The sequence below is a fragment of the Myodes glareolus genome, chromosome 4 (genome assembly GCF_982192425.1).
Source record: "Myodes glareolus chromosome 4, mMyoGla1.1, whole genome shotgun sequence".
NCBI classification, from domain to species: Eukaryota; Metazoa; Chordata; class Mammalia; order Rodentia; family Cricetidae; genus Myodes; species Myodes glareolus.
Window position 1 is genome coordinate 91115035 of NC_142029.1, and position 25199 is coordinate 91140233.

Sequence of the window (25199 nt, forward strand, 5' to 3'; positions counted from 1 at the left end):
TCTGAGGAGAAGGAAGGAGAGGTGGGGGAGGAGGAGGGAGGCATGTAGAAGGGCCGGGTTTTTTATTTTTAGGTATATATAAACACCTCCCAGCTAGGGCCAAATGGATGGGTCTGATGGCATCTGGAGAAGGGCCACCACACACCTGTCACCGTGGATTTCAACCCCAGCCTGTACTTTCATCAGAATGTGCTGCCTGCGGTGCTAGGGGTTGGCATGAATGATGTCACTGAACTGTGACCTTAAGAGACAGGTAGATGTGATCCTCTTCATGCATTGATGAAAAATCGGAGGCCAAAACCAATTCACTAATGAGGCCAATCAATACTGGCAAAGCCTGAACTCAAACCAGGGAGAATATTGGACCCCAATCACTGTTCTGTACTACCTTGGCAGAATCCCAGCCAGGAACCTGATGCCTGGGTCTAAGCCTCACGCTGGCCTCATTCCTGCATCATTTCAGGTACAACCCTGTTATCCATGTAGCATGTAGCCAGGCCAACCAGCACTCTGTCTGGAGTGCATATGGAGGAAGGATGTATTTGATGTATTTGAATGTACATGGAATGCTATTTTTTTTTTTGAGACAAAGTTTCTCTGTATAGCGCTGACTGTCCTGGACCAGACTGGCCTCAAACTCAGAGATCCACCTGCCTCTGCCTCCCGAGTGCTAGGATTAAAGGTGTTCACTACCATCTACTGGCCTACGATGACAGCCTTGTCACTAGCTTCTCACGGGGCAGTGGACAGTGGTATGGAGTAAAAATGTTTCTCCTTGCTTCTGTCCAGGGAAATTGTGTTTACATGGGACTCTGTAGCTGGCACAGCCTCCTGCCTGCGTGCAGCTATGGAACAGGACAGGAATGCCACAGTGTCACAAATGGCAGGCAGGAAGCAAGAGACTTGGACACTCATTGTCTCCCACCCTCACTTCCCCCAGATTTGGTTTGTGTGTGAGAGAGCTCTCAGCTTTGATTGCTCCTAGGAAGAGACCTTGGATGGTATCAGCAAATCAGACAAGAAACTGGAATTATCAGAGTGAAGTGACAAGTTTAGAGCCACCTAGCTCATGGTGATGGATCTGGTCTGGATGCTGGCCCACATGCCGATCTGGTTCATGGTGACAGATCTGGTCTGGATGCTGGACCACATGCCGAGCTAGTCCCTGGTGACAGATCTGTTCTGGATGCTGGACCACATGCCTAGGTAGCATCTTACCTTTTTTCCAGAGCCGGGCTTTGCTCTAGCCACAGCTGTTCACCTGCTGGCTGGGTGGTGCTAAGACCCAGGGTGGGATCAGGGTCCGGGACAAGGAGCATCGCCTTAGGTCTTTCTCTCCTGCTTCTTTTATCTCCCTAGCCCTAGGCTTGGTAAGAACTCTCTGCTTCCACTGTCCCTGAGTGCAGAATGGAAGAAACAACCTTGGGGTGGGGGTGGGGGTTTGTTAGTAGAAAATGGCAGCATAGTGTAAAGTAGAGCCTTCCCCAGAACGCTGTTGCCTTGGCGGAATGTTCAGACCCTACCCAATACTTAACAAATCTCTCTTCTTCCCTATGTACTTTATAGGTACCCCATAACTCTGGAGGGCGGAACACAGAGATGCCCAAAATTCATCAGGGATATGAGAAAGTATTTTTAAATTCATCAGCTTTAGGGGACTGGAGAGACGGCTCAGTAGTTAGAAAGCACTTGCGGTGCCATCACGAGGATGAACTTCTGGATCCTAGCACCACATAACAGGTAGGCATCCCACATCCATGTGTAACCCCAGCTTCAAGGGGGACAGGGAACTGAGGATGGTTGGAGCTATCAAAAGTCCATTAGGCTGCCATAGGAAACATCAGACCCAGGGTCAGGAGAGACGTTGCCTCAAAGGAATAGGCCACGTTGGTAGAGAAGAACCCCAACTGCCTTCTTCTGGCCTCTGTGCACCTGCATATACGCACGCACACACACTCCCATGGGGTGGTTCCAACCCTGAGCCTGGCCGGGGTGAACAGAGTCTGTCGGTACTCACGCTGGATGTCTATGGTGACTGAGGTCTCCTTTCCTCCAGGGATGGCTTTGTTGGTGGCTCGACACACAATACTCTGCCCGTTTTCTACATCTCCCGGGGAGATGAAGAGGGTGCTGACAATGCTCTCACGTTTGCCATCGCGAAGCAGAGTCTGCGGAGAGAGGTGGTGAAGGAATAGAAGGTCTCGTGTTACTGAACTGAGATGACCCGGGAGGGAAAGACAGACCTCCGGTCAGAGAAGCAAGAGCTGTGCATGGCGAGTGTTGGGAGGGTTGGCTCAGGAGACCGGGGTCCAGTCACCATTCAGACCTGGGGGAATTCCCTTACAGTCTTGACCTGGTTGAATGCTGGATGGTGGAAGGAAAAAACAAAGGGACTAGAGAGATCGCCGTGCTGTGTGAAAAACAGCCCATACTTGCATGTCAAAAGCTCAGCAGAAATCAGGTTTAGCTGACTGGAAGCCAGACCTTGGATAGGTAGGTGCTCCTTAGACCTTAACTCGTTTCTGTGTTCTACCCCTGATGTTGGCGACTCTGGATCCACAGCAAGCAAGTGGAGGGGTTGCAGTAAACAGAGAGAAGGAGTTAAGAGCAGGCTCAGGTAGGACATCAGCAGTCTGTGTGCACCTACCTGCCTTTATCTCCCCATGTAAGCCTTGCACCTTCCCAAATCCTTGCACTTCCCGATCTCATTAAAGCTCCACCACACCACAGCGTGGCCGGTGCCAGTGCTTTCCGTCTGGCAAGGCTCATCCAGGCAGCAAAACTACCAAACTCCTGCTCAAGTGGTAGTGGTCGAAGGAGTACTGGGGTTCTGCAGTGGGTGGACCTTTCCCTCTGACATTTGTGTCTTCCCCCTTTGTAGAAGGGGGATTCATTTGCTGATTAGTCCGTTAAGGGATTTGAGATGAGACCATCCTGGGTTCTGAAAGTGTCCTTTCCTGGAAAGGACACAACTTAGGCAGTCTTTGTCATGGTGAAGACAGAAGTTAGGATGCTCCTTCTACAAACCAAGGAATGCTGGGAGCTGCCAGGAGAGACCAGGAAGGCCTATGCACCACTGAAGTAGCACAGCCCGGTTGGCAGCTTGGCTTCAGATCTGTTAGCCTCTACAGCCCCAACAGTGCAGTAAGCACCAAGTTGTGGTGCCGTGCTACGGCTGCACCAAGACATGAGCATAAGCCAAGGGTCTTTGCTTTTTCTTCTTGGAGCCTAGCGCTATTCCGTAACTGGTTCCTCCCCTATGACTGCCACCCCCTTCACTCTTCTGTCCCTCTTTCCAGAGTCTTCCCCATTACTTTGAAACCCATTAAGACAGGCACACAGAGGGACAAAGATGCAGGCAGAGGGCCATGGCGTGTGGCACTGGAGTCTGTTCAGACTTAAAGATGTCCCCTCAAGGAAGGAACTTTACATCCTACAGGGAAGGATATAACCTTGTTTTACCTGGACAGGAGCCAAGGAATAGGTGACTGTACTTATTGAACAGCTCTCCTAAAATAACAATGGCTTTTTTTCTCATTGTCAGATTTGTTGCGAGGAAGAAGCATCATCTGTATTTTGCAAGCCACTGCTGAGTTCAAAGTGAACTGCTGGGCAGAACAGGGACTCACACGTAAGAGTAGGTACCCCGAGGACAGACTCTGATATTCTTGACCTGGGCCCTACTGCTGGCAACACAGTGATCGAGTCCCACAAAGGCCAGTGACTGAGCAAGTTGACAGCAGCTCACGGCTGCGGTCATCTTCTATGTCCTCAGCTCAGCGTGGCCCTTCTTAACTCGGGGCCAAGCTTGTGGCCTCTGGGATGTGTAGAGCCTGGTGTGAGCCTCTGGGTAAGTGGTTTCTACTGTAGGTCAAGCCAGTCTATAACAGAAGATGGAACAGAAGAGCGGCCTCGCACTTGCTCCTGTAATTTTACAGCTGGCCAGATGTAGACTCTGGGGCTTGAAGCCTTCTAGTACTTTCTGTCCTGGAAGGAGGGGTGTTGGTCTTAACCCTGTGCAGAGGGGCTAGTGAGAGGGGTGTGGCCTGATCCAGGAGTCCAAGGGCCAGTCTTAGTAGCCCATGGTCTGCAGGTCAGCTTCTGGGCCAGAGGCACAACTCGCGGTCCCAGAACAGGGTTCGATGGGGGTGTATTTTAGCCCCAAAGCAAAGCCAGCATTCGGAGGGAGCTACAGCCTGCACCCTATTACCACATTGGCTTGGGGCTGCTCAGCAGACCTTGTCACCTCTATAAATAGCTAAGCGATAATAAGAACAATTTCCTGGAAGAAAATAAGACCTCCGGGTAGAATGGGGGGAGGAGGGGAGGGAAGAGGAGGGGACAGAGTGTGTATTGTTCCTCTATATCCTTTCCTTTCCTTTCCTTTTCTGAGGTGCTAACGAGGGACCTTTACATAAGTTTGATTCAGCCAAGCACCCCTCCAAAGGCTGGGCCCTGGGCTTGGTGATGGGAGTGGGGCTCTGAGGGTGGGGGTGGGAGAGAGCAGGGAGGCCTAGCTCTAATTAGGCCTTCGGACTGCTTTTCCTACTCCCTAGCCCAGCGTGTTCCTCCGCCTCGGAATGATGATTAATGACATATTTACTGTGTCCAGGCGGGTGCTTTTCTGGGAAATAAAAATTCTGGTTCAAGTTGTTTGTTCCACCTAATTAGAGAGAAAAAAAGGAAGATGTGTTCATTAAACAAAAAGGAAAATGAGGAGAAGGCGAGTGTCCCAGTAGCAAACCAGGGGCGTAGAAGGCCGGCTGCGTGCCTGGCCTTGGTCCCCAGTTCTCGGAAGAGCTCAGAGCCTGGGCAGCAGCCCCACGGAGAAGGGCTGTGTCTGTCGGCCCCTCAGGCAGATCTGCTGACACAGCTGTGGAAGGGCTATGGGGAGGAAGGCCAGAGGCTCCAAGCCCAGAGGGGTGCGAGGTGGCCATGAGCATACCTTGCTGGCTCTGTGGGGGAGCGGTTCTTGGCAGAGCCCCTTTCTATGGGCTTTCCCTTTGCAGTGTACCCTAAGTTCCAAAGAATAATACACCCAAATGATTACGACGTTTCTTTAGCTGGATAGAACCCAGAACGTTTGGTGATCTTTGGGTGTGCCCAGAATGGGCGTGGGTGACATATTCCTATTCCGGTCCTGGGCATCAGCTCTGGCAAAGAGAGTAAATGGCTACGAGGTTTAGATCGTTGGAAACCAAGATGTATGTCTAAAGATCCAGGGTGCCCACGCTGACTTCAAGAGCAGAACCCTGCTCAGAGCATAGCGTTTTGCCTATTGTCCCATCGTGTTTCCTTTCCATCTCTAAGAAGGCCTTTCATGGACCCATGCTTCTTAAGATGATGCTCTGAAGATGACAGCCCCCTCCGTCTTTTTAGGGCTGACCCTTGATTAAGTGTGATTTCCTTCCCATGGACAATCTTGAGTTTTGTATTTGAATGGGGAGTAGACAGATGCATCCAGGTCCCCCTTGCCCACTGCTCCCCTTCCCGCATTCCCTTTTGAACTTCTTTCTTCTTTTATCTTTTGCTTTGTTCCTCCTTTGTAAGTCTTCTCTATCACCTTTCTTATATGCAAATGAGGTCTTGAGACTTGGTGGACTTGAAGGTGTCATTCAAGTGGGATTGTCTATCATTTGACCGGCTTCCCTGCCTCTCTCACTCCTGTGCCCCCCACTTCTCTCCCCTCCTCCTCTCCTCACAGAGTCTGGCTCTGGGGGCATTCCTCAGGCAATGAGGCTTCCACTAGCATGCAAATCAGCTCTGGGGTTGGGGCTGGGGATGGATTATAACGGTGTTACTAGTTTCTTGATTCACTCACTACCTCCTTGGAGCGTGGTGGGCACTAATGTGGCATCAGACTCTGGACCTAGGCTTATTGATGAGACTTTGATGCATCTACAGCGATCTATCCCTTGTTGGCATACCAACCAATAGTGGCCAGGACTGGGCAAATATACAACATATAGGCTTTGGGAACTAAATTCCTGAAAGTCAGCTGTGTCTGTAGAGACTGATTGCATTTCAGTATCGTGGAGAGATTCTAGCCCACCAGAACAGCCGCTCTGTGTCAGAACTAATATCCTGGGACTAATAGATAAACTTTTTAGGATCTGTTAACTTAGCAGATCACTAGTTTCCAATCCAAAAGCTCAGATAACATCTTGGGCCTACAGAGAAGTATACCCATCTTACTATGCCTACCTCTCTGATGTACCCACCAAAGTAATTTTAAACTTGCCTTCATTTGTGACTGTTTTTACTCTGTTGAAACTATAAAAACTTCACAAAACTGATTTTGTGTTGTAATTAAAAATTTAGGGAAACAGAAATCAATGTTCTTGTCCCATGGTTGCTCAAAAATGCTCCAAATTAAACCACCCCTTATTCCCTTTAAGGTGAAACCTGTAGATTTTGCATTGACAGCATCGTGTGGCCAGGAATGAATATTTCGGAGCATAGTTCTCCGAGAGTGAATTTCCACTTCTCTCCTGCGTGTGTGTACCCACCTCTGTTTGTGGGCGTTCACAGGCTTCTGCCCAGTAACTGCGTCTAAGGAACTCTCTCACGGGCTTCAGTGAGGATGCCAGGCTCCCGGTGCCCATCTGAACAGAACTGGCTCCGGTGCAGCTTCCTGTTTGTGCCCGCACCCTCACTGTTCCAGTCCTGAGGTCACCGAAATGGCATCTGGTTTCTCAGCACTGGCCTGAGAGGCTGGACTCCGGGGGCCGGGAACACTTTTGGGGCAGTTGCCCGGTGTAGGTGGCAGATCTTTCCGACCCGCTCAGGGCCTCTGGTGAGTGGTAGAAAGCCGGGCTGAGCCCCCAGAGATGGGCAGCCTGAAGGCAATGCAGTGTGTGGGTGCCCCAACTCTGGTGCTAAATATGGGCTGCTCATTGATATGCAAACAGCCTGGAGAGGCCTTGTGCGGGCCTGATTGCCTGGCAACAAGGCCTTCTCTCTTTTCCCTCCCCACTCACCTCCCCACCTGCTGTGTCTTTTTTTTTTTTGAATCATTTCTCTGTTTCCCCTTTTATAGACACTCGAGGGTCCCTATAGGCCTGTTGTTGTCTGGACTGAATAGGAGTTACATACATGTATAATATAGGTCTGCACAGTGTCATTTGCCTGAGACCCTGCATATAACCTCTGCCCTAGGGCTAGAAGAGATGTCTTTCATTGATAAGGTGAGTGGAGGTGGCTATCACATGACATAGAATAGGGTAGACACTCTGGGCCTCCAAATTTGACAGATTGACCGCAGTGTGATGGGGTGACTGGAGGAGACAGTGTGTAGCAGGGAGAGTGAGGGCCTGGGGGATGTGAGCCGGCATCCCTTTTCTGAGCAAGCTCTTTGGAGCTCCTCTTAGCCCAGGCCCAGTGGAGACTGGGGCGGCAGACTGACGGCCCCTGGAGTAGGCAGGTAGCCTGAGAGTGGAGAAGACAAAGATGTGGGGATAGATGGCTATATCTCCTAAGACAACAGCATTTTCTCTGCGGCCCCTAGCAGGTCAGAGCCTCATCACCCTCCCTGGGGATGTAGCAGAAGTGGGAAGAGAGCCGCCCAGGAAAGGTTTCCATTCCGGCTAAGCCCATACGCATCTTCCATTTTTATCCCCTGTTCCTCCCTCCCAGGGCTTGCAGATTGGCTGGCGTTTCAGACGCGTGCCCTGTGACATCCATTTTTGTATCAGGCCCAGAGAAGCAGGAGGAACAAGGGAGAATCCCAGGTGTCCCTATATTCCCTAGGCAGTGTGTCCGTGAGTGATGGGAGAGAGGCAGCCCTTCCCCTCCCACCCTTCTTTCAGCAGATCTGGCAGGCAGCTATGGTATAGTTGCAGCACAGCCAAGCGACTCACAGTAGCACCGGACCACAGGGACAAGCTCTGCAGTGCATGCTAGGTAGACAGGGCACAACACTAGCAGCCTCACGCTCCAGCGTGTGCCTTCCCCACAGGTATACCCTCCCCTACAGTTCGTTACTATAGGTAGTGAATGCTACCCTCAAACTCAGAGGCAGAATAAACTTTCCTTCTTTAAGTTGTTTTTGTCAGACATTTTTGTCGCAACAATGAGAAAAATCGCTAATGCAGAGTCCTTCCCCTCTTCCACCCTCCTTACAAGGAACTTTGAAAGAATTTACATGGTGGTATACACCTTGAATCCTAGTACTGGGAAGCAGATCAAGACCAGCTTGGTCTGCAAGGTAAGGGTCAGGCTGGTCAGGGCTACGTAGTGAGACCCTGTCTCAGAATGAAATGAAGTAAGCAATTTACATTCATGTGTGTGTTTGTGTATTACATGCACGTGCACACATGCCATACTGTGCACGTGGAGGTCAGAGGACGACTTGTGGGTATTCATTCTCTCCTTTTACCGTGGGGGTCCTGTTAATGGCGTTTGAGTAGCCAGGCTTGACAGCAAATGCTTTTGCCATCTCACCAGCCCTATAAGGAACTTCGGTGTGTGATTTCTTTTGAGTCCTACAATAACCCTAACAAGTGGTCCCATTTTGCAGCTGGGGAAACTGAGGCGGAGCGATTAAGGCAACATTATGATGTGATGGGAGCCCGGCCTGCAGGCCGCCGCCGTTTGGACACTGCCACAGCATCTAGAACATGCAGATGGTCAGGTGTGAGGACCCAGAGGACCGGCAACGGTCCCGACGGCTGTATTTATTGCAGGTTCAGTCTGCCAGGAAGGTGAGTCCCCAGCTGTCCCGAGACCCGAGTGCTAGCGATGCTCTCAGTATACAGATGAGATAGACATGGAAAGTTTAGATCTCATAGCTAGAGGGTGGTGGAGGCCGGAATCACATTCAGGCCACCCAGCGTCAGTGGACTTAACTGCCATCACGGGAGAAAGGCCCTAGGTCCAAATCTGTCATGGCTGCTTCCTGGGGACTTCACTGTGGACTGTGTTTGAGTGGTTGTGGGGGTGTACTTGTGTATTCTCTGTCTCCCTCTGATGTTTCTGCCTTTGTAACGAAGCCAGAAATACTGTTTGGCTGGTGACAATTGTCTTTGCAGTTCTGGAGAAGGAACGGCCTGGACTGAGTTCCTGGGAGGAGATGGGGTGTGGTGGCTCCTCAGCTCGGGCCCCATGGCTCTTGCTGGAATGCTTGCCATTATGCTGAGCTCCAATCCATGGGTTTACAGCTCGTGGTAGCTAGAGCCCTTCCTGAGTGTCTCTCCCCGTGCTTTCATGTTCGGAGGAGGAAACCGAGCCCAGGAAATAAGTTGCCTGGGGTTACAGAGAGCAGGGCCTGGCAGGGACTGGCGTCTGGCCTGGCTGCTATTCCCTTTGTGGCAGTCAGAATGGAGTGGGACTGGGCAAGGACGGGCACACGGTATCCTTTCCAGAAAGGCAGTGTGCCAGGCTTGCTGAGGCACCCATTGTGTGGGCCTTCTGAGTAGGTCAGCCTAGAATAGGTCTCATAGAGTGACCTTGACCCCTGCCTTCACTAGAGGAGTCAAGTCCCCTTCTGTTCATATATCCCGGGTGGGTCAGGCTGGCCCAGCTTCAGAGTGACCCTGGACAGATACCTCCAACGGAGGAACACCCTTCTCTTCCTTCCCAGCCTCCTTTGGATGACCTTGGCTCCTGGGCTGTGTGTTTGCCTTTCCGGACGGCCTCACAGGGTGGCTCCACCCAGGACTTATCTCCCAAGAGAAAGCGTTGTTCCTAGGGTGGATTCTGGTCTAAGAGAAACCTTTTGTTTGGGGCTCTGGCCCCAGGAACTGCGTGGTAAGCCAAACTTTGATCAGCCGCTGTTGGCAGTCTAGTCAGTTTGGGATGGGAAGGAACTGTCATTAGAATAGGAAAGGCCTTTCTTTACACCCTCTGTGGATAGAAAAGTCATTTCTTTTCTTTGTAGGGCCCACGGGGAGGAGCCAGCTGGACATCTGAACTAAAGAACAAACGTGTGTCTTTGACACCCTCTGAAACGGAGGACCCTGAGTCAGGGCCCTGAAAGATTAAACCCCAACCTCAGAACCCAGAGCCTGCTTTGCTTGATCCTCAGATTTAGCCTCTGGTGGTATTCTTGGGACCCATAGAGATCTGAGCCTGTTCTGGGAGAGGCCGAGAAAGAAAGTCTAGGTGAAGGGACACCTTGGTTCTGGTCCTGTTCCCTTCAAAGTCTTTTTTTTTTTTTGTCTTTAGATGGAAGAGTTTGGATCAGTCGCCCTCCAAAGGTCTCCTTTACCCTGAACGTTCTGCAAGATGTAAACCCCGCTTGGGCCTGCATAAAAGTCTCCTGGGGTAGTGTGAGGCACTGGTTATTTCTGACCATATTCGTGGACAGTGAGGCCAACAGACGAAGGAGCCATCGCCATTGCAGAGACGGATTGCTATTCACCGTCCCCAAGAGGAGAGGCATGGCAAACCATGCCACACCAGGCTACTGGGAGTGGAGGGCTCTGTGTGATGCACCTCTGCTGTGGTTAGTGGGGAAAGGGATGGGAGGCAGGGTAGGGGCCACACAGCTTTTGGTTTGGATAACTTGACTAGCATTAGTGGGCGCTGGGCTGTAGAGGGATCTGCTGTTTCTGATTCCTGGTTTTGGAGAGACCACTCTAGACTCGAGACTCCAGGAGGCAGAGAAAGGCGAGCATGGGGCTGTGGCCTCTAGATGGGCCAAAGAGTGAACAGTAAGTTAACTCTTTCTGGGGACTGGTTAACCTGGGTCGGCTTCATATCCCAGGGTCTTTGAGACCACAAGCTGTCAAAACATTATAAAAGCCAGAAAACAAAGTAAAAGAGTAGTTACCACGAGGGGCAGTTCTGGGTGCCACTGCGTGAGTTAGAGACAGGTCCATAGGCAAGTACATCAGGGCATGGAGCTTAGATTAGCCTTCTGGGTCCCTGTTCTGGCATCTCATTAGGCAGCCGTGGAAAGCAGGCCAGATTTTGCAAACTAAAACACAGGATGGCCTATTAACTTTTAACTTCAGATGAACAATGCATAATTTGTTAGCATGGGTACAGTCCATACAACACTTGGGAGAAATATGCTAAAAAATTAACTTACTATATTTTCTGGAAAAAAGTCTTTTTCAATTCAGACTCTTTTAACAACAAACAAGCAAACAAACAAACAGCTGTAAGCTGGACAGCAGCAGAACCACAGACGTTCATTTCTTCCAGTTCTGGAGGGTAAGAAGCCCAAGACAGGGCAGACTGACTGTGAACGGCAAGGGTCAGACACCTGTCTGTAAGTGGCCATCCTCTTACAATGTCCGCACATGGCGGAAAGGACAGAGTTCTTCTCTCTTGGGCCTCTTTTATAAGGTCCCTAATTCCAATCGTGAAAACACCATCCTCATGACATAACCACCTTCCAAAGCTCCATTTCCACTCTCTTGGAGCTTACGGTTTCAACACCGGCGTTTCGGGGGTGGCACACAGTTATTCAGAGGAGCACGCACTAGCTGTGGCAACTCCAGGCCCGGTTACTTCTGCCTCAAGTCTGCTCTTCTGACCGTATCTTGCTCTGGGGTTTTTACATATAATTATGCTAGTCAGGGGGTAAGATGAGGGGGGCAGAAGCAGGGAGGCTAGTGGGAGAAACAGTCTGAGAACTAAAGTGACCAATAAAGCAAACAAACAAAACACAGGGAGATAGCGAAACAACAGAGGCACTTCCACATGGAGGAAGACAGAGCTGGTCCCCATGTGCCCGACCCCTCCACCCTTGCCTCCCTTTATCCTTTGTCCCACTGCCCATTCCCCCGCCCGCATCTCCTGCTCCCGCTCACCTTGGAGTAGGTGGCCCCGTTGATGACCTCTCCTTTGCGCAGCCAGATGATGGAAGCTGCGGGCTTGGCGTTATCCGCGTGGCAGGTCAGGTTGAGAGGGTCTCCTGCCCGAAGGCTGATCACAGGCCCCCCTAGGATGATGGGGTCATCGGGTGGCACTGTGGGGAGAGGAGCAGAGAGGTCAGGTTGGGGTAGGACTCTGCTTGACATGGCAGAGGATGATAGCAATAATGGTTATACTTTGATAAAGAGCGTTGCCCTCTGTATTACAATGATAGTAACAGTAAAAGGATGTGTTGTTCTTCATCTTTCGTGGCAGGAATAAGCATGTGTGAGCACAGGCAGGTGTCCCTAGCTAGTCTCACCGACCGGGAAGAAGTAGTCCTTTGCAACAGAGATACCAGGGACCTGCAGGATCTTTATTTTCAACTTCAAAAAAAAAAAAAAGATTTATTTTTATTTCTTTTTAAAGATGATGATGATGATTGTTGTTGCTAGGTTTTTCAAGACAGCGTTTCTTTGTGTAGTCCTAGCTGTCCTGGAACTTGCTCCGTAGACAAGTCTGGCCTCGAACTCACAGAGATCCGCCTGCCTCTGCCTCCCGAGGACTAGGATTAAAGGCGTGTGCCACCACTGCCTGGCCTAGGATCTTATTTTTTAGTTGTGTGTGTGCATGCACCCGAGTGGCAGTGCTCACAGAGGCCAGAGGCATTGGACCCCCTGGAGCTGGAGTGATAGGCAGTTGTGAGCTGCCTGATAGTTGTCTTGGGAACCAGACCCTGTTCTTGCAAGTGTAGTACCTGCTTTTAATAAGTGAGTCATTAATCGGCCTCCACATTTCTTTTCTTTTTGTTGCATCTCTCACAAGAGTTTTGAAGGAAAAACACTATTTTCATCACAATTACATAGACCTGAAAACTGAGGGTCACCAAGGGACTTGCTCAAGGTCACATGGTGAAAGTATAGCAGAGTGGGGGCTGGGAGCTGCACCTTTGACCCTTGGTCAGCCTGGTCCCCTCCCTCAGGTGACAGGTGACAGGGAGGGTCTTTGGTTCTTTGGAGTTTCCACCCTGGCCTTTCCTGAGCTCTGTCCTTTAGAGTAGCTCTTGAACCCTGATTCCCATTCAGAAGGAGTTACTTTTCTTTTTCTATAAGTAACAGTGTGGTTAGTGACTGGCAGTTCCATATCCATAGTGCCAAAGGGGAACGGACATGGGACTGTTCCCTTCCCTGTGGAGCAAGGTCCCTCCCTGCAGGGCCAACACTGAACTTCATGCCTTGAAGCATCTGCAGAGACACCTGCTGGCTCCAATGAACCATGTTTGATTACCGTGAAGGCCACACTGTAGGATGTACAGGTATGGAGGTAATCAATTATTATTTAGAAAGATGACCTTGGGAAGCCAGGAGTTGACTAAGGACACATGGCTGCCTCTGAGGCTGGTGCTTCCGGGCATATTTAAGTTTCCCAGGTCCTTATTGCTCCATGGGCAAGCCATGAATGTCAGGCTTCATGGAGACTATCTGAAGAGACTGTCCCCTGAGGAACCTCTATCTTTTCTGCCATCGCCTGAGAGGGTCTATTATATTAGCCCCAGAGGCTGGAAGGGGCTCAGGGTCTCACCTGACACACAGAGGTGGGAAATCTGCACGTTCACAGGAATGAAGGTCAGGTGGGTGAGTGTGTCCTCAGGGTTTGAGGACCTAGTGCAGAGGTCTTTTATGGGCTTTTAGAGCAAGCATCCCTCCAACCTGACCCAGGGCAAACCAACACCGATGCTTGTGGTTTGCAGTGGCGCCCGGTTGCAGAACCTGCTTGCCTTCCTTCCCTCTGTCGGCTCCCGATCTAGTCCATTGGACTTCTCTAACACACAGAAGGGTCCCTTGTTTGGCTAAGCCAGTACCCCGAGCAGCAAGCCTTTAAGTTGGTCACCTCACCTATCCCTGTATGGTCCTGATGGAAGGTTGACTCAGTTCTAATAGCCCTGCAGAACCATTTCCTGAGGAACCTCAACTGTGTAGGGCCACTGAAAATGGGACCACTTTTTTACCCAAACCAGCTGTGGATGGCATAAAGATCCTGGCCCAGGGAGAAAGTTGGCCTTATCTAACCCTTCCATGCCATAGCTCTGAAGCCAGGCCTCTCCAGGAGGCCCTGGAGCTGCCAGGCTGGAGGAGGAAGGGTGGTATTGGCTGGACACTGAAGATAACCACCGGCCACTTGTGCCCACTATACCCTCTTATTAGTGCCTGTGGCCTCCTTGGGGTAGGCGTGGCCAGAGAGCAAAGGGGGGGGTTAATTAAGGCTTTCCATCAATGGGGGTGTGACTAGCGACTGATGAAAGGGATTTCAGCTTCCTGTAGTGGGGCTGAGCGGGGCCCCTCCAGCAGTGAGGGCTGGGGCTTGCAGTATTCTGTGGAACTCTGGGTGCTCCTGTGCAGTTCTCAGTAGAGGCAGCCCCCTTCTCAGCACTGGGTGCTGAAGAAAGAGGAGCTCACATTCCCAAGTTGGACCTGGACTAGAACAACTGGTCCCGGAGCAGAAGGACCACCTAACCCTTTTGGCATCTTCTGACTTGCAATGATGGGTCAAGAGACACGCATGGTAGAAGGTGCCCTGGATCAGAGGATGACTGGAAGGCAGTGTCCTCAGGCAGAAATTGTGAACACTCCCCCAGCACTGATGCATGTTGGAATAAGATGGGGGGGGGGTTGGCTGACAACCTTCTCGGGACGTTTCATCAGTCCTGTTGCCAGCATGCTCTCTGACCAATGAGACCCCAGAACGAGGAGCTCGTCTCCTAGGATGTGGGAGAGCAGCCACGTTTGAGTAGTCTGGGCTTTTGGCTTTGGTACCTAGAGCTGTTCTATATTCTGGTCAAGGTGTGTGTGTGTGAATGCGTGTGAGTGTGTGTGTGTGTGTGAGTACTTGTGAGTGTGAATGTTCTTCCTAGAAACTCATACCACAGGCCCCACCCCTCCCTTCTCTCTTGCTTCACCAGTGCTGTGTTTGAGGAGACTGCATTAGCAGGACTGGGGATGAGGGGAGCTGCGAGCGGAGGGGGGCTGTGTTGTGGGAGTTCTCCGGCACGCACACACATTCACACACACAAACATCCACCCTCAGAATGGGTCCTGATTACATCTTCCCAAATAAGTGGTTATCATGCTGGTTATTCATGTAGCCATGCATTATTGATTGGCCTTCGCCTCGCTGCACACCAGATGGGGGTGGGAGGGGTGGGTGGGGGTGGGGTGGGCAGGGTGGGGTGGGTGAGGAGGGAGGACGTTTGGGGGCTATCGACTGAATAGAAATTAACACTCGTTCTTGGCAGCTGTAGCTCAGATGGGAGGTGTGTGTTGGGGGGGATTACTCATTACCTCTCCATTCAGATGGGGGCCCATTGCTAGGGCCGTGTGGGGAGGGGAGGAAGTCTCTGAGAAGCCCAGGCCTGGAGATGCATTATTCATACATCCCCTCACAGGCTTGGTTATTATCCTGAGCACTATAGAGTTTGGTCTCCTAATTTTTAATCACAAGGAAGGTGGAAGCGTTAGCCTTTTGGTGATTAATCTGGAGACAAAAATAGTTGACTGTTTTGGTGTTGCTCTTGTTGTCAGTCAGGAACTAAATTTGCATTAAGTGTTGGGGGACTGTGGCCCGGGGAAGACCCGGTGGAGCCCAGGCTGTCTCTGGTTTTGACTCCAGGACTGGCCAGGGTGAACATATCTCGCCCAGTTGGCTTGAACAAAGGGGAACAGACCCTCCTAATATGGGTCCCCACCACAGGGGTGGTAACTTTGTAGTTGACCTTCCTGTCACCCAGGGTTTGGGGCAGCGTCTAGCATCTCTCTCCCTGCTACGTCCTTTCTCTGGTACCTGTGCTGCAGTGAGCAGTATGGGGCACTCATCTCTCATTCTGTGTGGGTGAGGAGCCCCTGAAAACCCTCTCCGAACTTTGCTGTGGAGAACAAGGGGGTCTCTTTAGAGGTTGGGGAGACACAACACAGTAAATTCTGCATCGACACAAGGAAACTGAGGTGAGCAGTAAAGAGATTGGCCTGAAGTTATCAGGGAGGAAGGAAGAAGGGAAGGAGTGGCTTTGGAAGGCATATCCAGGGAGGTAAAGCTTTTACATTTTTTGATAAATTAATCAATTAATCTCTCCCCCCCCATTCAACAGGATTCTACATCTAGAAGTTGCTGGGAAACACCCCTGAGCCTCAATTCCTTCTGGGATAGCCTTAAACTTGGAACTGGAGCTTGTGACCAGCTTTCTTTTTTTTTTTTTTTGCAATGCCAGTTTGATGGAGGACAGCCTGGGAGTAGGGATGGAGAACTGTTGCCCCATTCTGGAGTGTCCAGAATGTGTTTGATGTCCAGTGATTGACTGTACAGAGCCAAGTTCACTTGACTCATTGGCCTTGACTTATCAGCTTGGCCAAACCCTCTGAATAGCCCAGGTACAATCTTGGGGCAACGCTGACGATGTTCCCTCCAGAGTCTATTGGTCACTCAAGTGGACTCCTGGCTGGGTTTCAAGGAATTCCTCAGATACTATATCAACCCAGATGGTTGGCTCCACAGACAGCCATCTGGGCACAACTGCCTCGTGAGTCAGCAGCATTCACACAGAAGGTTCTGTGTGGCAGCTGGGAGGGTGGGAGGCCAGCCAGCCGCTCTTCCTGCCTTCAACCAACATGGGGGAACTCACAGAACTTAGGCTTGGGGGGGCAGAGCTGGCCTTTAACTGAACAGCAGTGAGTTCTTCGTCCTATAATGGAGTGGTCTATGGAACACTTGAATGGGCCATGTCCCTATTCTGCCTTGAAACCCCTGGGGCTCCCTACTGTTCTTGAAACATGATTTGGGCTCAGAGTTGCCCACAAACACCTTCACTCATGATGATGATTCCTGGTGCCCCTGAGACACCAATCCATCCATCTTCCTCCTTCACCAGGTCCTAGCCCAATCAGCTCCTCTGCCTAAGGGCCAACGAGGGAGCCATTTCAGCATCATCTTCTCAGAGAGGCTTACCCTGTTCATCCTGTATAAGAGCCCCATGGCCTTATGTTTACACTTCTCACTGTATCTTCTTCATGACTGAAGAGCCAAGAAAGAATAGGAAAGGTCTCATCTGTCATGGCCACCCTGGCATCACTGTGCCTAAGGTCGGTAGCCAACTCACAGAGGCTCCCCAATATACATTTGTTGAATAAGTAATAAAAGATTCCCTTGGGATTAAGTGCGGACCTTGGTTTATGAGGTCCATGTTTTTATAATATCTCTCTATCTCTCTCTCCTTTCTCCTCCCTTCCTCCCTTCATGACTCTGCCCCCCCACCCCATGGGTGTGTTCTCTCAGGAGAGTGGTGGGCAAAGTGCTTCCTCGATCTGACTAAGTAGATATGAAGAACCTCTATAAAATTCCTAGGAAGGGAGCTGGAACTGGTGAGGTTTACAGTTCGAAGTGGCTTTTAGTCTGTCTCCTTGGGGCATCATGAGGTACCTTAGCAGAGTAGGGGTAGCAACCAGGTTTGCCTGATTCACAGGATCGAGAGAAGGCGCAGGGTAAACTCAGTGACACTTGGCTGAGAAGTATAGGTTTGCTGGCAGTGTGTATTTCCTATTTCAGAGGTCACCTCAGCCTCTGCCCCAGAAGCTCTGGGAAAGAACCAGGGAACAGCTGCCATGAGTCTCAGTGTTGACTGGAATTGAAGGAGGACAGCTGGGGTCTCTGGGGTCAATTGTCACGTCTTCAGAATCTTCTTCGTCTTACTACATACAACCTTGCTCCTTCCCTTCCTTTCATATCTGCTTAGTGTCATGAACTGTGGACTCTATAGTGAGTAATGTCAGACACAGCTCCTCTCTTGGGGGTCACAGTGAGACCCCAGTTACCTCTGGAGGCTTCACTTTCATTCATGAGCTTGGCAAAGACCCGGGGCATTTGCATGTATCCATCTTTTGAGGAGCCCTGCCTTCGGGGTCTGCTAGAAGAAATCACAGACGGATGAGCGTGAAGCAGGAGGACTGGACAATGAGGGTGGCTCTGGGGTTCCCCATCCCTCTGTTGGCTCCACTCTTTCTTAGCTTAGATTGGAGAGCAGGCAGCCCATTCACTGCCCATGAAGTCAAAGGACCTTGTTGTAGGAAAGGCCCTCTGCAAATATTATCTCTTTAGCTGAGGTTGTAAGAGTTCTCCAGCCCCTTCTTCCTTCCAGGCTGTGCTTTCCCAACCTTTGAGACCAACTAAGAGGCCACTCTCTTCAAGCAATCTTTCAGTTGGGCCAAGTAACGCCTGCCTCTAGTCTATAGTATTTTAGGCACCTTTCTAGCTCAACATCTAGCATGTCCTAGGGAAATATCTGTTTCCTCTGCCTCTCCTCTACATAGTAACTTCCCTGGTCCTGGATTCTCTGCACCCAGTGTAGCACATGTAATACAGGATACAGTGTGCTGTGTGTGTTTGCCTAGCTGAACTTGGCAGAGACTCATCATTTTATGAGCTTTTTTTATGTTATTATTATTATTATTATATACACGTTAAACAACCTGACAAATTGAGCCCTCTTATCTGAGAAGTGGGGTAATAAAACTACTTATCCTGTGGGGTTATTAAGATTAGGTTTATGTCATAAAGAACAAGGCGAGGGTTTGTAAAGAGCTACCAGCTTATGCCAAGTTTGCTTTGTGGTTATGTAAAAGGCGCTGGCTATGTCAGCTGTTGTTTTATTGTTAACTCCCTTTGAATCAGGATCTACTAAGACCTCCCTTTTACAGGCAAGGAAACTGAGTTCAAGAGGAAAATCGCTTAGGTAAAACCACACAACCGAAGGTAACGGAATCAGAATCCAGACTGGTGGATACTAAGGCATACTGTCTAGAGTGGGAGCCTCTTACAGATCACCCCTGCGGCTCAGCAGCCCTGCTCAGCAGCCTCCAGCGCTCCTGTCCTCATTTTGACCCTGTAATTCCCAGTAGCTTTGGCCTCTGCCTGCAGGGCTTTCAGACACTGCCCCTCTCCCCCTGTCTGCCCTTCTTGCTGCTTTCCTCTCACCTGGATTTCGGATATCCCCAGAAAGCACAGGCCAGGCCAGGTTTGTGGCTGGTGCTCTAGCGACATCTGCTAGGGGAATGGATAGAGATTCCTGCAGGCCAGAGCCACTGATTGCTCACTTCTGTGGTTTTCCCGTCTGAGCCTGAGTCACAAGCAATGCCAACTGCCAGTGTCTTCACTTACACAGATCTGCCACCTATTGGCCACCCTTTCGAATGGCAGGGTATTAAGAGCCTGAACCTGGTTTTCAGGGTGGCCTTCTAGTGTTATCCAAATGTTCCACGTAGAAAATTTGTATAGGAAACCTACTATGTGTCAAGTTCTGTTATAAACACCAGGGATACAAACCAATGGTCCTGGTGTGAAAATTATAAAATAAATAAATTGAAACTCCAATGTGGATAAATATTAAGAAGAAAATATATTAGCTAGTGGTGGCAAATACCTTGGAAGGCAGAGTCAGGAAGAGCACTGAGCGTTTAAGTTCAGCCTACTTATAATGACAGTTTTGGCCTGGTTGACTTGGGAATCCTCTCTCTCTCTCTCTCTCTCTCTCTCTCTCTCTCTCTCTCTCACACACACACACACACACACACACGCACACACACACACACACACTTGTGTGGGTGTACACGTGTGTGTATGTGTGTGAGTATTTGTCTTTGTGTATTTATGTGTACATACGTATGGTGTGTGTGAGGTCAGGAGGGCATCAGATCCCCCGGAACTGGAGTTACAGATGGTTGTGAGCCACCACGTCGTGGATGGGGACTAAAGCTGGGTCCTCTGCAAGAGCAATGAGTGCTCTTAGCTACTGAGCCACTTCTCCTGCCACCTCCTTTATATTTTAACATGGAGTCTCTCCCTGAACCTAGAGCTTGGTGTTTAGGGTAGAGCCTGTCTCTAGTACCCCGTCTTCCCAGCTCTGAGGTTACAGGCATGCTTCCACACCTGGCACTTTACTTGGGATCTTGGGATCTGAGCTCAGGTCTCCATGCTTGGACAGCAAGCATGTCCTTATTCCACTGAGTCATCTTCCCAGACTCCTTGGCTCTTTTGGTTTTGGCTCCCTCCCTAGATTTGTTCTTGCCAGGCATGTCTCATTCTCCACACCATGCATTCAAAAGTCTACTCAGTTACCATCTTTATGCTGATAAAATAAACCCAGGCAGGAATCTGAGCTCAGAACCCTTCTCCCCAACAGGGTCTCAGGTATCCCAGGCTGGCCTTGAACTCTGTGTAATGAAAGATGACCTTGAACTCTAGATCTTCCTACAAGAAGGGTTGGAAATGCGGCGTGTAGCTACCATGGCGGCAACTTTCATGCCGTGCTTCATGCATTCTAGGCAAGCGCTCTACCGGTTGAGGCACATCTCTAGCCTCAGAGTCAAGATCTAGCTGCCCTTGGCCTTAGATCAGCGTGTCTGATCTAAAGTCCCCATTTCTACAGCAAGACCTGTTTCTTCTCTACATTCTATCTGGCAAAATGACCTCAGCGTTCAGTTACGAAGATAGCCATATGCCGAGAGTTGCCTTTCTGGATTCCACCCCAGCTCCTCATTCTGCACGCCTAGGCAGTCTGCTAGATTCTCTGGAACTTCTCTCCAGGTTGCTTTTTCCTTTTCTACTTCTGCACTCTCTTCTTGACTCAGGAAGTCGTGGTTTCTAGTTTGGATTAAAATACCCTGCCCTTCCCCAGGACCTCCACCCTTTCTCTGGTCCTCTACACTTCTCCAAAGTGATGATGGCAACAGTCCGCCCCCTCAGCCCCCCTGTGCTTGAGTATCTCTCTAGTAGTAAAACCCTTTACGGGTCCCTCGCTGTCATCTGAATGGTCAAATGTTTTGGCCTCTGCCAACTTCTTCAGTTTTGTTTTTCATTTTTCTTCTTTCCCTTCCTCCTTCCTCTTCCACTTCCTTTCCTCTTTGTTCTCTCCCTTCTTCTCCTCTTCTTCCTCCTTTTTTTACGAGTGGGTGGGCACTAGGGATTGTACCCAGGGCCTTGCTCATGCTTGGCAAATATTTCACTACTGAGCTCTACCTCAGTCTTTCATCACGCCTTATCTCCTCAAATCATGGCGCATCCCCTATGACTGTTGTTGGACAAAGTCTGTCTTCCTCAGTTGGCTTTCCCCTTTCTTGGCTAATCTGAAAGCTAGTATGGGTTCAGATCCTGAGTCCCACAGCCAATGGCTTGTAGCCACAGGCAAGTGGTTTAGCTTCTCTGTGCTTCGGTTTCCTCATTAGTAAAAGGGGCTAAACCAACAAAACCAGGGTACATAGCTGTCAGGACAGAGGGATGTTGATGGGCGGATATGGAATGCGATTGGTTAAGCAGTCTCCGATTCTCCTGCTCTGCCTCATTAGGAGCTGGACAAAGACCGCTCCTCAGGGGTGATGTTACCTGCCTGCCACCCTCCTATCTCCTCACAGAGGGCAGCCTGAGCGCCATCAGGCTTCAAAGGCATGAGTGTGAGTTTGCGCGATGTAGAGAGCAGCCCACCTACACTGTCCACTCACTGTTGGGGGTGGGGTTTATTGTACAAGGTCTGGGCTTAGGCACAATACCCCAGCTATGATACATTAGGAACCAAGGAAATGGCAGAAGTCTGCATGCTGACTTTTAGCTCTTCTGTGTGAAGGCTGGTCATAAAATTTCTCTGACTTACCTCTCCTATAAGTACGCCATGACACCTTCCCCCTAGAGGGTGTGTCTCAAAGGAAGAAATGTTACACAGGGTCCAAAAATGTCCTGAAAAGGTCCTGCTAAGTCCCCCCAGCTGCTCTCCATTAGGTCATACCCACTTTCATCCAGCCATAGTTCTACATGGTGCTCATTCTTCATTGACCCCTAAGCAGTGTTCCCTGGTCTTTGGGGCTTCATTTCTGAAGGCTGCCTTGTCGTGTAAAATATTAAATATTTAGCTACAAGTTTCTCTTGAGAACCCGCCTTTTGTTATAGGAATGTCAGCCTAGATATTTTTGATAGACAAAAAACAGATACAGTGTTTTCAGTTGGCAAAGCGAATTAACAGCCTCCGGGGCTGTCTGGCTGCCCAGAGTTCTGAGCTCTTGTCTAGCCTCAGAAACAGACTCCCAGTATTTATCTACTCTCTTTTCACTCCAATCCATCTTAACTCCATGGTGGCCAGGGGAAAGTTCTGGAAGTCAGTCTCTGCCACTCATATGCTCGGTGGCTCCCATGGCCATATAAACCAGTTGGTTGTCAAAGAGGGCATTTAAGGCTACAAGGCCTCTGGTTTTCTTCTTTGCGGGCTTAGCTGAACTGGACAGTTCCCTTGTCTCTAGAGTAGCCTGCTTTTGTGTTGCTCCTCCTGGGAGGGTCCTTATCATGAGCTTACCCTAGCCAGGTTTCTGTAATCTTCCCCTGTCAGCAAAGAGGCTACTCCTGGCATTCTTAACTCCCGGTCCTTCTCTCAGTCAGTCTTAGTTCCTCCTCCTTTCCCCTCCAGCCTCTGCCCTACTTTGGGACCCTGTGCAGTCTCCACAGGTTCATGTGGTGCTTTAACATCCCCTCTGTTAGTGCACGTGGCACTGGGTGCTCCTACCACCTGCTGGCTTCACTGGTCTGTGAGGTGCTTGATGAGTCTTGGGCACACTTGACTTCCTGTCCCCAGTTTGTAGAGTGTGACTGGCCTCTGCTTAGGAGATGCTTATAGCCTGTGCCTTGCCCCATCACTACTGCATCAGAAACAAGCTCCCTCCCGGGCCCACAAGCACCTCCCTTTTGCCTCTCACACATAGCTCTCTTCTCGTAGCTGTGATATTGATGTGTGGATTTGTTTCAAGTCCTCTACAGTTCTGGAGCAGAGGTCTTGTCTCTTTTTGTGTTTTCTCTGACTACGTAGTGCTTTGCCTTGGATACAATCAAGGGGAAGTAATCATAAAGTGAACATTGGCTTACAGAATACTGAGAACTCTTGTGGATTCTTTATGGATGTTATTTGACTCTCGAAACAAAGATACAATGCAGTAATTATGCACCTCTTAGAGGTGAAGAAACCAAGAGAGGAACTAAGTTTCTTGCCCAGCATCACACAGCAGAGTTGGGCTATGCCTTGGGTTCCCAGATTCAGCAGAGGATACCCCAAAATATAGACTTTAGAAAAATATTTTTAGTGGTAGCATCTCCACCTGACATTCACATTTAGTAGGACAGCTTGTATTTTATATGATAACCCTGATGAGTTAGGCATACACATGTGATTTAAGTGGTGCACGTGTCTTTCGAGGATTGGTCCCTACATTAGTTGTTACCGGAGTTGGTAGGAACCTGAGGGCGGTCTCTGGGTTATCAGGGGCATTTTCTAGGAAAGGGTTGCAGGCCTTATCCTCTTCCTCTCTCTCATTTCCTGGACTTGTGGTAAATAGTTTGGCCTCACCATGATGTGTCAACCACAGGCAAAGTGACAGGACCAACAGATCATGCACTAAAACCTCCCACATGTGACCCCAAATGGCTTTTTTCTCTTGGCTGATTGTTTCGGGTATCTGTTAAGCTGACTGTCAGTCAGTCTGCCCCACAGTAGCACAGACACATCTCCTGGGGGTGAGGGCAGAGGGGAGAGTGGAGAGAGAACGACATTTAGGTTTGAGGTGACGCTGTATGGATCTGAGGACGGAGAGCTGGAGGCTGCATTTCTGCTCTGTCCCTCTCACAGATGAAGGCATCTGAGGTCACCTGCAGAGGTTCAGGACACTGGGAAGCCCACTTTAGTTCAGACCTTATCCTGCTGGGGGGGAGCAAGGGGAGGCTGGAGGCCAATTCCCTAGCTGACTGTGCCAGATGCCTGTCGGAGACATTACGGTAGCAGATTCACAGGGTTGGCACACTGATTAATGAGTTGAAGCAACATCTAGAAATGTTCTTGTCCCCAGAGTTTGCCACCGCGGTGAGAACTCGTACATCGGAGCTCCCAGTGCTGTTATTGCGTACTCAGAAAGTAACTGCAGACGTGTGAAAAAGCCTTGCTTCAATCTCTTGTTCTGTTACTGCCTTGTGCTGGAAGGCGTTGCTGGCTGGTAGAGGCCACAGTCTGCCACAGCCTTGCCGGTTTCCCTAAGCTCTGCCATATGGAAACTCCCTCCCTCCCCAGCAAAGCTTCCTGTTCTCTACTTAGCCTTGCTGGAGGATGTCCCTGGGCCTGGAGGACTGACCTTATCTAAACATTGTCTCTAAACCAGATTCCTGTTAGATCTCTCTTAAGAAGACTTGTTCGAGGAGCTCTTCTATAGGACACTGCCGCAAACCAAGCTTTGCCTTAGGAGCGCGCCACCAATGCAATCAGGGTCTGTCTCCAAGCTCCCCAATCCTATGTATTCCTTATACTGTGAAATAAAGTTGAGTTGATTGACTGAACTCTGTCTCCTGGAGGCCTCCCCCCATGCTCATGGTTGCATGCAAAACTTTCTGTCGCTCCATCGGCCTCTTTCCCCCGGTGGATTGATGGCCGACAGGCTGAGAGGGAAAGAGGACTCCTACAACCTCGCTCTGTGTTCTGGCTCCATCCAGCCTCCCAGCTCCCACCAGGACAGAAGCATCAGAGCACAGAGCACCCACATAACTTCTACAGTGCTAATGAGGAGGTAGCAGAGGCAGCAGGGGGTTCAGGGAGCAGGGCCAAAGGAGACTGGCACCATCAGAGACAGAGTCAACAGTTCTCCGTTTAACGTCGAAAGGAGAGATATGAGCTGTCTCATCGGGGAGGGGCTGGCTGAAGGAGAGTGAGGGAGCCCGGGAGGGCTGCCCAGCAAACCACAAACAAAACCACAGTCCTTGCTCATGTGCAGGTGGTCAGGTCTGTGTCCAGCTCCGGGTGGTGGATGTTGGGTGGGCAGTAAGCGTGGGAAAGCCGGAGGGAGTTCTTTCTGTCCCCTGAGGAAAGTGCTGGCTGCAGAAGCACAACATAGAGAGGGTAGGAGAGAGGAAGGCTTGGGTAGGGAGGGCAAGGAAGAGCAGCAGTCGGTCAGAGGGGTCCCACAGCCCTCTAAACCCTGCTGCAGAAGAGGCTGGCTTCTCGCTACAGCTTAGCTCCCATGTAATTATGGTGACTTCCTAAGGCATCCCTTCCCAGGGCTCTGTGCCTTCTGTCTACTCCTGACCCTGACCTTATTTTAGGGTCTTCTGCTCAGTATGTTGCCAGCCGATTAGCGTGTGTGTTTGGGTGCACTACGGTGCCAGCAAGGCAGTTTAATCCCCACAGTAGTCGAGGGTTCTGTAGCAGTGTCTTCATTTTACAGATGGGAAAACTGAGGCAGAGAGAGAGACTGCCTAGCCTACTTGTGGCAAGTCACGCTGCTGTCACTGGGAGCCAGAAATCTGGTCTACTCCTAATGGTGGTGCCGAAGGAGCTCCACCCA

At 50.3% G+C, this 25199-nt stretch overlaps 1 protein-coding gene and 1 long non-coding RNA gene across 5 annotated transcripts in view; one reads left to right on the forward strand and one right to left on the reverse strand.

Annotated features, from left to right (window-relative positions):
- Positions 1-25199, reverse strand: part of Kirrel3 (kirre like nephrin family adhesion molecule 3) — a 560014-nt gene that overhangs the window by 30333 nt on the left and 504482 nt on the right. For all 4 annotated transcript variants that reach the window (XM_087905734.1, XM_087905733.1, XM_087905736.1 and 1 more), the window contains exons 5-6: positions 11760-11917; positions 2018-2168 (exon numbers count right to left, since the gene is read on the reverse strand). In XM_087905734.1, coding sequence (XP_087761860.1) covers positions 2018-2168; positions 11760-11917 — 309 coding nt within the window. The remainder of the gene's footprint in view (positions 1-2017; positions 2169-11759; positions 11918-25199) is intronic.
- On the forward strand, positions 585-24198 carry LOC125416042 (uncharacterized). The gene is made up of 8 exons (XR_015001893.2): positions 585-1206; positions 1567-1740; positions 2057-2493; positions 3545-3637; positions 8519-8702; positions 9581-9747; positions 10165-10444; positions 15944-24198. It is a non-coding gene; the product is annotated as an uncharacterized LOC125416042 (long non-coding RNA).